Source organism: Lissotriton helveticus, chromosome 11, assembly GCF_964261635.1.
Source record: "Lissotriton helveticus chromosome 11, aLisHel1.1, whole genome shotgun sequence".
Lineage (NCBI taxonomy): Eukaryota > Metazoa > Chordata > Amphibia > Caudata > Salamandridae > Lissotriton > Lissotriton helveticus.
The window spans coordinates 806,926,307-806,942,922 of NC_136072.1; the positions used below are offsets into that span (position 1 = coordinate 806,926,307).

A 16,616-nucleotide genomic window follows, 5' to 3' on the forward strand; every position below is an offset into this window, starting at 1 on the left:
AAACCACATTTTGCAATCACCAGGTCCAGGATCAATCCCGTATTGTGAGTCGGGGCAAGGAGTGCCAAATAAGATTATTTTTAGAAGGAAGAAAGTACAAATGGCAAGTTAAAGGGTTTTTATTTTACTACCAAATAGAGGTTGAAAAGAACACGTTTGTAGAGGAAGAGAGTGTGTTCAGCCATTTGCTCCACACAGGTTTATCCCCGTCATGTGCTGCTGTAAATGTTACACTTTGCTTCAGTGACAATCTCTCAGACCTAGGGAAATATGGCTTGAAGCAAGAAGTTTCAGACATCAATTTTGCTGCAGAATTTTGAAGGGTTTGAGGAAAATAATTTGAGATTGACGTTATTGGCTAAATCATTGCATAGGTTCATCGCCTAAAATTTGGCAATATGAACTTGGTAAAGCTGTAGATTTCTAGCTGTAATTTGCGATGCTCTCATGTGTAAATTTAACATACATATTCACTTTACGAAGCTTTAAAAAGACAAAATCTATATCTTAAACACATGAAATTCATTCGATTTTACTCAAATTCTTTTGCTCAGTTGACACTATTACCTCTGAAAATGAGATTTGCTTGCTTTCAAAATGCAATGTACTCTTCCATGTTGCTACCAATTGTATCAGTCAAAAGAAAAATGTCACTGCATCACACTCAGATGATTATAGGTGATAAGTATTATTTCAGTGCAAGTAGCCACGTTTTGAAAAATGACTACAAGATGTGAAATAATCTTGTTTCCTTTTTTGCAAATGATATATACATTTCAGGAACGCATTACTTTCTACAGATTTCAAGGATAGATGAAATGATTCATGTGCATTTCAAGAGGGAAATATGAGCTTTTCCACAATGTGGTAGTAGAGATTTGTATATACCTTCAAGAGGAATAGTTTATTTCTATAACGTGCAAGGACTAATGTGGTAATTGCTACACATTAAGGCGTGATAAAATGCTATATAGTTCACATATCTTGGCAGTCATTTGGATGCTCTTCTCAGACACATAAAGATATTTATAGACAATATGGGGTAATTTTTTTTAGATTTCAGAAAATGGATGACCAGCTCTATATATTTTAGGGAGGCAGTGGGCAGTGGACACCTTCAATATGTTTCATGTAGTTACTGGAACAGTGCTAAATAAATAAGCATTTGCTATGCAGTATATACTTCCTACATATAGGAAGTACAGCACAGTGAAGGTTTATTAAAACGCTTTGCTTTGCATTTTGCAAATTAATTTGACTATCAGAAAAAATGTGTGCCGATTTGTAGCACTGAGAAAGAGTTGAATGAATGCACTGGCTTTAAATTTGTAACCCACCAAGTGACGAAATGTGGCCACTTTGTTTTTAAGAACATGTTTGCATTGTTACAAAATAGTGATTCCTTTAATGAGTAACTTCGATTTTTATCATAAATTATTTTGTTTTGATTACATTCCAAATTATGCGTTTTTGTAATTCTGTGTGGAAAAATAAGGGCAATTCATAATTTGCTGTGATCCGAATTTTGAACTGTGTTCAGTGCTATTTGCTTTGGGGTGAATTGAGTTCTCCTACCCGCATGTCAAGGATAAATTGTGTCATCTTTATTTACTTAAGAACACCAGAAATTAATTTCAACGTGTTGTAATTAATTTGCACTTCAGAACTATGTCAAATATTTTACGTGCAAGTAGTAGGATAAAGAGAGATATTTAGCGCTTTCTATAAATATCAATAGCAAGTTGATAATGATTTTAAAATGTAAAGACGTGGCATTTTTAGAAATTTCAGTAAAATGTGGCTAACTAATTAGCATTTCAGGAGGATGTGGGTAACTCTATTACATTTCAAGAGATGTTTAAGTTAGTGCCTAACCAACAAAAAAAAAAAGGATGTGTTCTCATGTAACACAACTGGTCCTATGTAAAGCACTCTGATACCCGATACCTTCGGGTCAAGTTTGCGCTATATACAACTCTATAAAAAATGTCTAAATGTTTATGGAAAAAATGGTTTCACTTATTTAACACTTAGATGTGACTATTTTTGTTTAATATTTGTAGTATGAGGTGAATTCTGAGTAATTGAAGAGCATACTGGATCATTTTTTTACCAATCTTAGAAAACTGTGATCAATATAAAAATTCGAGAAGTGTTCAAGGAGACCTGGGCTGCTGTAGCATTTAAAGAGCTGTAAAAATAGATCTTCTTAGTCCCATTAACTGATGTGCATGATGTACATCACTGGTACTCTTCTAACATGTACTACTTCGAATAACAGGAACCACAATACAGGTGATCAAGAAGAAACTTTATTAATCTCCATTGTGAAAGCATCAGCAGCACTGCAGGTGACATCATGAGAGGTCCCTTGCGAAGCTTGAGCGCAGCTATTCATGAAGCTCATGGGAGAGCCGGTTGATCTCAGGCATTGACCATTACCAGCTGAGTGGAACCCGTATCTTCCAGGTCTTTACGCCGTGAGGCAGCACCTATTGAAGTATGGAAAACAGATGGTCATCAGTAAGGATCAGGTTCTACAATTGCTATATCAAGGCCAATAATATAACTTGTCAGCAGGAGAACTTTGTTCCATATCAAGTTTCCCATCTTTATATCACTGTAACTGAGAACTTTGGTTCATTTGAGGTGAAGCTGGATTACAGTTTTGAAAGTCATACCCATGAAAACTAATACTGTCTAATCTCCTCTAGCTTATCTATTACACCCAAAAACATCTGCATGATCTTCACATATTCTCTGCTCTCCAGTGATGATCACACGTAACACCTATTACTTAAATCTACTACAAAGAAACCATACTGAATCCATGGAATGGTTTACTTTAGTGCAGAAGAATTATCCCAATATCCAAGAACCACTGGATTAACCACCACACCCTGGGTTCTGGAGCAGTGTGCTGCTCACCTGGAATTAAGTGCTTCAAGACCTCATCAGGGGGTAGTAAGCATTATATGAATGCAGATACAATACAATAAAGAATCCCACCTTTTACTTCATTGTCTGTATACTGCAGTAGACTAGAAGTAGGGCTGTTTGGTTGCTTTGAATAAGCAATAAATTGAAGAGTGTGTACCAGGTTAAGGCTAACATTACTCACGTTTTACATCAAACTGTGGCATCGGGAGTCCCGCCTCACATGCGCCAACCTCCTGTAAAAACAAAATTTAGGCCATCAGCCTGGCAAGTGCACTCCCTCACTAGAAGACAACAGCCTTGGTTGGTGGGGGAGTCAGACGAGAGGGTGCCTCCGTTCAGATTTCATCCACAGCCTTTTAAATATGAAATGGAGCACTAGAAGAATGACAAATTGTGGCACTCTAAGGAAAGAACACCCCTGGCTGCAATCCATCAAAGGCCATAACCTCTTTCCCCAGCAATATATTTATATTAAAGACGATTTGCCCATATAGAATGGTCCCTACTATCATATATAAGGTTACTTCTACCCATTTTACTTTAAGTTGTTTTTTACATAGTCCTTGCTGTCACTATTTTGCAACTTTTTAGCTTCTTTTTAGCACTGTATCTAAAGGGTTGTGCTATGGTTTAATTTAATAGCTTGTAAAGCACTCCTGAATCTGCTTGAAAGTCCAAGGAGAATTGTGGCTGTCACTTGAATTGGAGTGACAGGGACAGTGCGGAAAAGGTGGGCTGGACAAGAAGGGCCTAGAGAAGGTAAGGATCAGGAGAGCAGGAGTGAGAGTGGAGCCATGTTTACAGAGAGGTCTTCAACAAAGCGTTCACAACTCCCCCACCACATATGTGGTAACCCTACCACTAAAGATGGTAGGCTACCTATCCCAATTCGAGATATCTTTCAATGAAAGATTTGAAGGACAAAGTCTCTGCAAAGTGAGAATAGTTGCATTTTGACAGCCTTCATCCTGGCATTGAGTTGAGGGCCGAATGAAAGTTTCAAGCCAAATATGATCGCCATGATTTTAGCTTTGAGTGGTGGAGGGAGCAGGTTCTAGGTTAGTGATGGAGAACAACACCAGGGCCGGACTGGAAACAGCAGCCAGCCCTGGCAGATTGCTGCTTGACTGGCCCTGGGAGCAGAGCTGGGGGTGGGGTTGGTGCTAGTAAGAAGCACCGCTCCAACTTTTGTTACAGGTATGCAGCACTACTGCAAAACCATCCCCCAATGACAAAATCACCCCCCACGGGCACAAAACAGGCCTCTACCCTTCCGGGCTACTGGGCAAATGCCCAGTGTCCGGTGCCTGCTACGGCCAGTCGGGCCCTGAACAACACCGAGGCCTCTCTGAGTCTGAGACAGATTACCCTGTAGTTCCCATTGGATCTACACATTACGCCAGCGATGCCCCCTACCTTGCACGCTTCTATTAAGAAATGCCCATTTAGTGAGCCTGACCCCCTGCTGCGGACAGCGTCTCCATTTCTATAAGGGAGGCATGCGGATGACGGGGGGCTCTCCTGAGGCTCTGCTGAAGGGAGATTGTGTAATGGGCTCATATGTCACATAGTGCTACACTCTAATGATAGAACGGTTCAAGAATACAGCACCCTTTTGCTATGGAACTTACCCTATATAAATCTATGCCCCAATTAAAGTACATTTAAAGGGGAGTTAAGTCCAGCTGGTCGTTAATAGTGGCTACTCGACAGAAAGTAAAAATGGAGGAAATCCATATATTAAGGCATGTCCTCACCCTCCGCTTCCATCTTTGATGTAGACACTAAACCTTATATCCCGCCGGTATTATCTTGTGCTTAAAACATTAAATTAGATCTTGAACATAAAATGTGCCTATTGTTAATTTGTACATTATTGCTATTAACAAGTACAAATTGCATTGAGAGTATGTTTGAAAAAGTGGCATTGCAGAGGTACAATAAATTATCTAACGAAATATTAATCAAACATTCCAATACAGCAACTCCCAAAAGAAGAAAAAAACATAGAGAAATAACATAAAAATTCCTAGATCATTGTATTTTCAGATAATGTTTGGGGTTACCTTTGCACCTAAATTCTACTTGAGGGTCTTTATTAAATCCAGCCTAAACTCGGGTGAAACAACAGAAGCTACCCGTTTTGCTAGCAAGAGCCTTATCAAAACAGTAGACCCCATAGAGTTCTTCATAGCTAGTGCCTCACAGAGGAGGGGTGGGATCTTTTCAATGTCGGGCCATAACAATCCTAGCCATATTCCTCTCCTCGCCAGAAAGATCAAAAGATTAGTTTCTCCATTAATCCCCAACATAATAATGGCCTTGTCTGGTTATAGATTCTTCTCGCTACTCCCCAACATACTGAAAATTCTAGTCCAATAATCAAACAGATGAGAATATGAGCAGTGCTTAATTTCGGCCAGTGCTTTGCGGTAGGAGGCACCAGCAATTATTTTTGGCCACAGATATTTTTCGAGAGCAATGGAGGGAAAAACATACACTTCGGAAAGACGGAGCAAGAGAAAGCCGGCATGCCCATCAGAAAGGGTGAAAGCAGGATCTGGCTGCGGGCTTCTTTATTTTACAAACTGTGCCCTGGCCATATGGCAAACATGGATTCTGTTGGCTTCTTCACATAAATAAATCACTCAATCATCAGTCAGTCTCTGAAGTTATAAGGACACAAGAGCCTCTTCTTCCACATTGCTTATTGCTGACCTTGAGTTAAGAGTGTGAATCCTCACCCATTAAATAGACAAATCACTTTCAGCCTCAAAAACGTTTTTGTAAAGCCCTTTTTTTCTTTCCATAAATGTTTTGACTTCATCCTACCTCACCCATCTCATTTAAAAGACATCTTACTTAGGAATGTTCCTATACATGTTTCTGTGTTTGTTGGACAAGGGTAATCATAATGCCTCTTGTTTATATAAACTTGTATGTTTCTGTTTGTTGTTGTCATACCATTATGTCTTATAAAGCTTGCTAGACTTACATAGTGGACTACATTATGATCTACAATAGGGGGCGTGACCAGCAGCCTCTTATAGCCGTCAACCAGTCAACCTGAAGAGCCAGGGATGTCAGTCGCTGGGCAATCAGGAGCAGGGCCTGATCAAGCATGCAAGCATCTCCTCTTCCCATGCCACCCTTTTACCCAACCAACCTTAAACTGTATACTACCCTTTAGTGATTAGGTGGTGTTGGGAATAGGTTGTCATTAGAATGTTTCCGTATATCCTACGGAAATAAGTAATTAAGATGCTTTTTTTAAACTAGTGTGCTTATTTACAAGCCCCTTGTGCTCCTGGTGCGTCACTTTTAATATAGGAAAAAGCAAACTACCGGTGGCGCAGGGGGCTTGCAAATAAGCCCCTAGGTCTGTTCTCTCAATATGAGGGATTTGATTCTCGTAGATCTGGCATTTAACCAGTGGATGAAGAACACTGTGGTGATAACTTTTGCTTAAGGAATTGTACAAGTGCAAAACACAGGGCGAGAACAATCATAAGAGGTTCTACAAAAGGCAGCATAGGTATAAGGGTGAAGCACTAGAGAAACAACAGGTGGATGTTATGGCACTGGTAGCTGCTGCCACTAAAACTTGGTGAGGCAGTGAGGGAGGACAATAAAAGAAATAAGAACGTACTTGCCGCTCCTGGACACCACTTCAGTGCTTCTCTGCTCCAGTCACCTCAGTGTTTCTCTGCTCCCCTCCCCACCCAATCCAGACACTGCTCTCATGCTAGTACACCTACCACTCCTCCTCCCTGGGCCTGGCTGCTGCAGAGCATGGCCTGCCCCTCCCTAGACTCAGCGAACTTGGCCGAGTAATTGAATAATAAAAAGATAATTAAATTATCATTTTATTTTCCATTTGCAGCCTTTCAGCAGTGAGGCGAAGCTCCTCTGCCATAACGGAGGAGACACACATGTGTTATGGATGAGCTTACAGACTGCTTCCATCTCTCCCCAATAGCTTTAAAGGCACAGGAGTTGTTAGTCCCAGCACACCATGCTGGCCAGCCAAGGGGGAAGATGTGGATGCTGAGGATGAGAACTATGAATCTGAGCCTAGGACAGAGGCATACAATGGACTCAGCTGAGTAGGGTGCTGCAATATATATGAAAAAATCTGGGCTTTCCATGCCTGAGGATGGAGACCACAGGACAGTTTCTTGATGCAATATTATGCTCAACAGTTAGAATCCTTGCGCTTTCATCATACTATGTGTGCTACAGTGTTAATGTAATGGGGTACATTAACACATTAGCCTTCCTACAATTTCTTTCAAAGTGTTCTGCTTTAGAGTGCTTCGAAGCAGGTTTTCCACAGATGCTGGGATAGATTTCTAGCTGACCAGCTGTTCAGGCTAAACATCTATGATCCAGTCGACAAGAAAGCAGAGATGCCAATACACTTGCCCTGCCCTGTTTATTGTCCTGTGGAATAAAATGGTGGAACTGAGCATGTGTAAACCCCTCCTCGCTCTATAGGTTACTACGTATGAAAAAGGTATAAAAGATACAGGTAATTGGGGCACGGCAATGTAGATGGACCAGTTACTGCAGGGATGCTGAGAAAGGGGATTCCGACTTGACTCAGTCCAAATAGTTTAAAGGTATGCAGGTGATTAGCTTGGCAAACATATTTTAATATTTACGATTAACAGTGACGTAAACCAGCTAACTATAACATAGGTAAGGATTAGATTAATTGGTTAGGGATGTGTGATGAAATATCATTGATATGTAATTAATATTCACTCTGTTCTTCATTTTATATGCTAACTTGTTAATAGTTATGGCAATAACAGTACTCATGTTATCTGTAAAATAGCACATAATATCACTTTGTTGTAAAACACTTGGGTATATTTACTGACTTTTGGAGTGGGAGCAGGGATTCCACATTTTCTGATTCCTAACACTCTTCCCCACATGAGCAAAAGTCAATAGGATGGTTGTTACCAAAGTAGGTTTGGGAAATATGAGAATGACTTTGCTGTCATCAAGTTAGAAAAGTGCAAGCTGGAGCTATCACAATATCTGGAACACATCAGTTCTCAGTTCCACATGGACCAGGGTATGGTCTTTGTTCCATAATGATCAGAGTTCAGTCTCTGCTGGTAGATCTATTTCATAAGGTGCACTCTCAGGTCAGTTAGTTGACAGATTCCGGGGTGCATAGATTAGCACTATAAGCAGCCTTTCATCTCAAGCTCCAGGTACAGTTCATTCCAGCCCAATGGTCCCCAAAGGCACTAAAGTGTCATGTCTTGTTCCACTAAGCCGCTAAATTGTCACACACTTCTTGTTTTTAAACGTGCACTCACCTCGGTCCACCACGGGCTTTACGCCTGATTGTTGTGGAGGGTGTTGGGCAGAACCAGTCCTCTTCGCTTGCTCACTACTGGCGGGACGAGTAGAGGCGGAGCTCCGACGGTCACGTGACCTAGAGCTCCGTCCACTACTTTAAGTAGATGCCAGTCAACCCGCGCAGCGGACGCACGCACGCAGCGGTCAAATGGCATCAAAAAAACGTATGTTTACACCTGATCAAATTTGAGCTCTCTGCCCCCTTTCCTTAAAAGGTTGCCAACTCTACTCAGCCGAAAATATAGCTGACAAAATTTGTCCTTGCTGCAACTCCTCCCCCTCCACTTATCAGCCGCATCCACCCACTACAACAAGACATACCTCTCACACTCATAATACAGCTCTCCCTACTAAGGACTTTTTGTTCCATACCCTCAATTGTCGTTCACTCCCCAAACACAAGTTGGTTATTTTTAACCTTCTCTGGGACGAACAGCCAGATGACGTATTCCTAACTGAGCCTGGCTTCACGAGAGCGCCAGACCTGATATAGCCGCAGCATTACCACCAAACTATGCTATTGTTTGAAAGGACAGAATATCCAAATCAGAAGGGGGCAGAGCCATTATTTAAATAAACTTCCTGCAATGCAGATTTGATCCTTTAGATTTCCCCAACTGCGAAGCCGCCCTCTTCAAGTTAGCCTTAAATCCCAACTTCACGCTTACTGGTTTGCTGTTTACCGCCCACCAGGACACCCAATACCATGGGCCACCTCGTTTCCTAGCTATATAACCCCCTTACTTATGAGCTCCAAAAACTTCTCGCTTCTGGGCGACTTTAATTTACATCGGGATGACCTTTCCAATTCAACATGTAGCAATTTCATAGACGACTTAGCTACATTGAATATTAACGTACTTAACTCCGGCCCAACACATACAGATGGTCACCTGTTGAACCCGATTTTTTCTAGTCTTTCCCACATTAAATGTACTCCTGCAGTACCCCTGTGCTAGTCCGACCACTTTCTCTCCAAATTTAGGGCCAGATGTAGCTAAATCATATTTACCGACTCTTAAATACCGAATTTTACCGATTCGGTATTTAAGAGTCGGTAAATATGAAGGGGGGAGATGTAGGTATTTCCAGATGTGGAAATACCGATTCGTTAAAATTAGGATTTTAGCAAGGGTGCAGGGGGTGTCACTTTGATACCCTCTGGCACCCCAAAAATTGACATGTGCGCCATGTGGCACACAGACATGCCCTAAGGGCATGTCTGTCTGTCACATGGCAGAGGTGTGCATGCACACATGTGCATGCACACCTGAATTCTGTATTTTACCACACAATAGGATTGTGTGGTAAAATACCGAATTTGTAGGGCCTTTGGGACTCTGAAGAGTCCCACCTACATCTGAGATTTCCCGATTCGGTAAAAATACCGATTCGGTATTTTACAGAATCGGCAAATTTACCGAATCGGTAAATTTACCGATTCTGTAAAAATATGCCCCTACATACCAAATCATACATACCGGTCGATAACGGCCGAAAATACCGATTTTCGGCCGTTACCGACCGACCTACATCTGGCCCTAAGTCTCCTACTTTCTCGGCTCCCTTCTTCCCTTCTTTGATTACCCCGAAAAGGAACTGGAAAAAACTCGATCTAACTGCCTTAAATAATATTTTATGCTCAAACGTACCCTCTGTTGACCTTCAAGTTGACGCACTCGCCCCCAACATTCATAATTGGCTCTTAAATGCCATAGATCCTTGTCTTCCTCTCTCTCCCCAAAAAGTAAATAACCATCGACCTCCCGCACCATTTTTTAATGATTCCTTAAAAAAGGAAAAATCAAACTGCAAAGCATTAGAACGTAAATGGAGGAAAGACTATGCGCCCGAATCTAAAACCATCTACACCAAGGCTAGAAATATCTACCATAACTTGTGCAACTCTACTAGGGCCAGTTTTATTTCAAACACCATTTGTGAAGCTGCCAACTGTTCAAAAACTCTCCTTGATGTGGTGAGAGAATTGGCCGGCTCAAAAACAACTGTCAATCCTTTGCCACTAAATGAATGTCAATGTGACAATCTCGCCCAATTCTTCACACAAAAGATTGAAAAAATTCATTTGAAGATCACAAATTCTGACGCTTGAAGACCTTCTCAGCTCCAATCCACAACCTTGCCCCAGACTCCACCTTTCCCTGACCTCACGACCGCTTCTCAATGTAAGCCCCCTTGGAATCCCCCACCCCCATACAACATTTAGATTCTTGGCCACTTCTAACTTTTGACTCCCTCAAAACCATCATAGATAAAATCAAATCTGGCTCACCCAAGGATCCTCTCCCAATCTCTACAATGAAACAACTGGACTCCCCCCATCTTCAGGTGATTCTTAATGCCTTAAACTGTTCGCTACTTGAATCTATGGTTCCTGCACACTGGAAACACGCTATGGTGAACCCCCTCTTAAAGAAACCCACCGCAGATCCTGATACTCTCTCCAACTACAGACCTATTTCACTTCTGCTAGCCTTCTCAAAAATCCTTGAAAGGCATATTCACTCTCATCTCTCATAATTTACAGAAGCTAACAATATCTTCCACCCCTCCCAATCCGGTTTTTGAACTGGTTTTTCCACAGAGACAGTACTGTTAGGAGTCACGTAAAGGCTACATCAGTACATTGATGCTGGACAGACCGTGGCGCTCATAATGTTAGACCTCAGTGCGGTGTTTGATACTATCTCCCATTTTCTTTTAATTCACACACTGAAGTCCTTAGGCATATGTGGTTCTGCTCTAGACTGGATCGCTTCCTTTCTTGACAACCGTACCTTTCAAATCTTTTCTGCCCCGGCCTGCTCCAAGGCTTACTCATCTCCGTATGGAGTACCCCAGGGATCGATCCTTAGTCCACTGCTTTTCAACCTGTACGTCAGACCGTTAGCAGACATTGCGGAACAAGCAGGTCTAACGCTTTCCACCTATGCCGGCGATTCCCAGATTATTTATTTCCTCTCTAGCTCTGACCCCTCTGCACCCTCTCTTCTTCAACAGGGCCTGACCAAAATCTCTAACTGGATGAACCAAAATCACCTTAAGTTGAACGGTGAAAAAACTGAAATACTGATTCTAGGCAAAAAGAAAGATCTTTGGAGTCCTTCGCACTGGCCAGCCGAGATGGGTAATCTCCCAAAGCACTCCAGCCATGTCCGAAACTTGGGCATCATCATTGACGATGCACTGACCATGCAACAGCAAAAAGTTAAGGTCACAGCACTTTGCTTTACCATCCTATGCTGGCTCAGAAAAATCATTTAGATGCTACCTGTCGCCACCCAAAAAACGTGGTCCATGCTCTCATCACCTCACAGCTTGATTACGGTAATATTCTATATCTTGGCTCCAATAAGGCAGTGACTTGTAGACTTCAGCTAGTGCAAAATTCTGCAGCCAGACTTCTCTACAGGAATCCGAAAGCCTCCCCTATTTTAGGACATCTCCTTGACCATCATTGGCTCAAGGTGGAGAACCGTATTAAGTTCAAAGCCCTGAGCTATATGTTCAAAATCAAAACAGGCACAGCACCCCAGTACATTCAGTCACTTGTTCACCCCTATGTGCCCTCCCGTCACCTGCGGTCCGAAACCATGGGCAGTTTTGTGGTGCCCAGGGTCAGACTTACCAGGATGGGGGGAAGATCTTTTTCCTACCTAGGTCTGTCCCTCTGGAACACTCTCCCTCTTGCCATCCATAAGAAAACCGGTTACACTCACTTACGTTGAGCTCTTAAGACATGGCTATTCAATCAATTATCTCATCTTACTGCCTCACTATTCTCTGCTTTCTGTCTGCCATGGCGCCGGGAAACCCTTTTTGGGTAGCTGTTGCACCCTACAAACTTAAATAATAAATAAATAAATAAACAGCCTGGGAAATGTAAACAGCACTGAAATGCTGGTTAGACCCTTAGTAAAAGCTGGATGATGCATTGGGAGGTGGGACCACCCTGGCAGTCTCCATAACAGCCCTTGGTTCTGAGGTTGGCTTCATCAATTATGAGAAACTCACTGGCCATTCCCTCGTGCTGCTTGTCTCTGGAGTTCCAGAGATCTAAAGCATACCCCAGTGCCCTGCTGCCCCTTTTTGGGCCGTACCACTCACCTGGCAGGTGGTGACTTCGTCCCAGGGCTTTAGCAGGACATGCTTCACCATTGGGCCATAGGTTGACAGGAAGTTGTTGCACTGTTGGGGAAACATAAAGAGGTAGAATTAAACTTTAGTATAGAGACGAACGGAGGAGCCTATATACATAAGCACAAGAGGAGCGTAACATACAGAGTAAAACATGGAGGGAATCAATGAATAAGTGTAACTGCACACTACAGACTCAGTGAATCTCAGTTGAACCACACTTCACAAGTCTCCTGACCTGGAATCCTTGCTGTAGCATGAACATTGTCTGAGCCTCTCAGCCTGGTCACAAATCCTAGTGTCAGAATAACATATTCTGACCTACACACCCATCTCAGAGCCCATTAACCTTACCACAGACCCAAATGTCAGAAGATCTTACCCTTACCCACAGATATCCATCTCAGAGCACTTCAACTTGACCACAAAATCAGTATCATAGACTCTTATTGTGACACACATATACCCTCGACAATGCCCCACAATCTGTACATACACACCCGGCTAAGAGCTCCTTATTCAGACTACAGTCTACCCATTTTCAAAATCTTTTTAACCTGGCCCACTCTGCCCATCTTGGGGCCCCTTCTAGGCCTCCCCAAGAGGCACTTATTCAAAGTACACTCCCTGGTCTCACGGTAACTAATCCTGACCAAGTCCCCAGTAAATTAGCACAAGTTTCCATTATCTTTATTTTTGTTCGGATGTTGTATTTCCCACTCTCGAGTTCTTCTAGGCAGAAAAATATTGTGGTATCCAAAGACTACAGCGAACACCAACTGTGGACGCGTTTTTCCTCAAGTACCAACACATCTAACTTTGGCATTTTCACCAGACTCTTATCTGATCTACATGCAACTTACTTAATTTTCTTCATTGTTCTGATTAAGACTTTGCTAATGCTAATACAAGAGCCAAAACCCATTGACATTATTATGCACAGATTTGGATGTTATAGTGTGACTACCAGATTAAATGGAAGGACACTGTCTATGATGTTCTAACAGAGTTCCATAGAGTTGTCAGACCCACTACCAGAGCACTCCTAGATAAATCTGTTTTGTAGCTTTCATATTTCCTCCTTTTTTCTTCCTGCAACGATATTGTTCAGACTTCTTTAGTCAATTTCAGATTTTCAAAATCATGTCCCTGGGTATTTCTTGTTGCTTTATATTTGTGTATTATATACATCTATACATTTATATTTATGTAGAGCATATCACTTCTATTCATGAAAAGTTTTAAAAGTAAATGTATCCGATTTAATTCAGAAATAGCTTGGTTTTTAAAGTTATTCAGAAGGAATATGTTTTGAGTGAACCTATCACTCACCATAGTTCTTGTGTGAAAAGCCTTTAGATGGCTATTGAAATTACACCATTCTCAATGGAAAAATTGAACATTGATGTGTGCTACCTGACCCGGGGTTTACAGTATTCCATTTACTCTCTGAATACTCCCCACAAGAGGTGAAATCTCCAATCAAACAGGCATATGGACAACATGAGTGTCATTCTCTATGTATGAGGAATTATTCCCAAATTGAGTCGTCAAGCCATCACTTACCTCTAACAAACCCATATCTCTTAAAATACTGAAAGGGAACACATTAGCAACAACACTTACCGTAGTCGAATTGCCAAAGTGTTCCATGCAGAGATCTGCCAGCACCGGCCCAGTGTCTTTCTTGTGCACGTTGTCTGTAAGCAGAGGTTTCACAAAGCTGATGAATGCTTGGCAAAAGATGCATGTTGGACCAACACTTGGAGCAGGAACTGGAGCACCTGGGACAGGAGACATAAGGACCATTCCAAGTGAAAATCCTGTAAAAAAAGAACTTGCCCACAAGGCAGGTCCCGTCCTTGCAAGTGGCCTCATGAGGATTTACATTGAATAGTCTTTTTCCTATATATCCATGTCTGTCTGTCTGTCTGTCTATCTATCTATCTATCTATCTATCTATCTATCTATCTATCTATCTATCTATCTATCTATCTATCTATCTATCTATCTATCTATCTATCTATCTATCTATCTATCTATCTATCTATCTATCTATCTATCTATCTATCTATCTATCTATCTATCTATCTATCTATCTATCTATCTATCGATGAAGTATGTGTGTGTATTTATGCATGTATTTCTATGGATAACTAACTAGAAATATATAGGTAGATATCTATCTACATAGTTATATACCAAAACATTATAGTTAACTATAAACTGACGGAAAGATAGATATGCACATAGCTAAGGATATATAGATGGGTAGCTAGATAGCTAGATTGATAGATAGATAGATAGATAGATAGATAGATAGATAGATAGATAGATAGATAGATAGATAGATAGATAGATAGATAGATAGATAGATAGATAGATAGATAGATAGATAGATAGATAGATAGATAGATAGATAGATAGATAGATAGATAGATAGATAGATAGATAGATAGATAGATAGATAGATAGATAGATAGATAGATAGATAGATAGATAGGATTAAAGTTTCTAAAAGCGCGCAAATACCAGAGGGGAATTCTGTGTGTAGAATCATAAGATCAACTTACTAACAAGTTTTTAGGGCAAAAGAGATGAGGAAAACAGCCATGATTTCAACTGCTTACGGAAACTGAAAAGGTTTGACTGGCTTTTGAAATGTAATGGAAGTGTATTCCATACCTGGCAAGTGGTGTGTGCAAAGCTGCGGCCACCACAAGAGGCTTTCTTAATTCTGGGGACCAAAACTGAAAATGAAGCAGCAGATCTCAAACTTCTGTTTGGTTGATACCACCTGAATTTGCTTGCAAGAAAGACAGGTCCTGTGCCATATAAGGCTGTGTGAGTCACACAGAGGGCCATATTGTCAAGAAAGGGCGATACATTATCCCCGCTTTTATTGGCAGGAAATCCAGGGCTTCTATTGGTATTCACAAGGGCATATTATCAAGCCCATTATCGGCGCTTTAGCTTCAGTTTCCCACCAATAAAAGCGTCGATAATGTATCGCCCTTTCTTGATAATATGGCCCAGAGTGCCTTGAATGAGACCCTTTTCTTTACAGGCTGCCAGTGAAGTCCCAGCAAGGGGTTTGACACTGATTTGTGTTTGGGAAGATTTTTTTAGAAGGTGAGCAGCTGTGTTCTACAACATCTGAAGCTTTTATAGTGCCAGTTGTTTGATGCCCACATAGAGGGCATTACAATGATCAATCCTGGAGAGGTCAAGAGCAATGACCACTGATTTTTTAGGCTGGAAGGGAATGAAAGGCAGCACCTTTCTCAAAGACTTCAGCTTCAAGAAACATGAATATGCCAGTTTGTTCATTTGTTCTCCAATGGACAATTCTGCATTAAAAACCGACTCCAAGATTTCTTACCCTGGAGGCTGGGTCTGGAAGAGGGCCGCTGCGGCCACCATGAAAGATTCCAGAAGCTAGTATCCTTCCCAAAAATGAGAATCTATATTTTGTCAGAGTTTAACTGCAGACAGTTAGTGGACATCCAGTTAACAAAGGCATTTATGTTTTTGTTGAATCTGTCGGCAACTTCCTCCATGTTGCTCGAAACTGATACCACAATCTGGATATCGTCCACATAAGCTACTATGGCAAAGCCATAGGAGTGAATCAGCTTAGCCAGCCTTACCATGTAAAAAAGTGGGCTGAGCAATGATCCCTGAGGGACCCCACAGGGGAGAGAGAAGGGCCTTGGCTTAAACGCCCCAAGTGTCACAATCTGCTTCCTATACCTCAGGAAAGATGCCAGAAGATCAAATGCTGAAGCAGTGATTCCGATCTTTCTCAGGCTCTCTAACAGAACTACATGACTGACCGTATCAAAAGTGGCAGAGAGGCTCAAGAGGACCACTACAGCTCTCCCTAAGTTGTCCTTAATGGATCTGATTTCTTCAGAGACAGCTATCAATGCTGTCTCTATACTGTGGCCTGATCTGAAGCCATACTGTGCAATGTCCAGATTGTTATTTTCCAGGTAGCTAGATAAGATAGTGTTAATATGTTTTTCCAGAAGCTTAGTGGAATAGGGTAACGTGAAATTGGACGGAAATTATTTTCCTCCTTAGGATCCAGCGAAGTTTTTTTTTAGCATAAGCAAGATCGAATCCTTTTTCCACTC

At 41.5% G+C, this 16,616-nt stretch overlaps 1 protein-coding gene across 2 annotated transcripts in view; it reads right to left on the minus strand.

Annotated features, from left to right (window-relative positions):
- Positions 1–2,296: 2,296 nt before the first annotated feature.
- Positions 2,297–16,616, minus strand: part of LOC144791993 (prosaposin-like) — a 128,295-nt gene continuing 113,975 nt past the window's right edge. For both annotated transcript variants that reach the window (XM_078666862.1, XM_078666861.1), the window contains exons 14-17: positions 14,104–14,261; positions 12,448–12,528; positions 3,122–3,173; positions 2,297–2,492 (exon numbers count right to left, since the gene is read on the minus strand). In XM_078666862.1, coding sequence (XP_078522988.1) covers positions 2,425–2,492; positions 3,122–3,173; positions 12,448–12,528; positions 14,104–14,261 — 359 coding nt within the window. In that variant the 3' untranslated portion in view covers positions 2,297–2,424. The remainder of the gene's footprint in view (positions 2,493–3,121; positions 3,174–12,447; positions 12,529–14,103; positions 14,262–16,616) is intronic.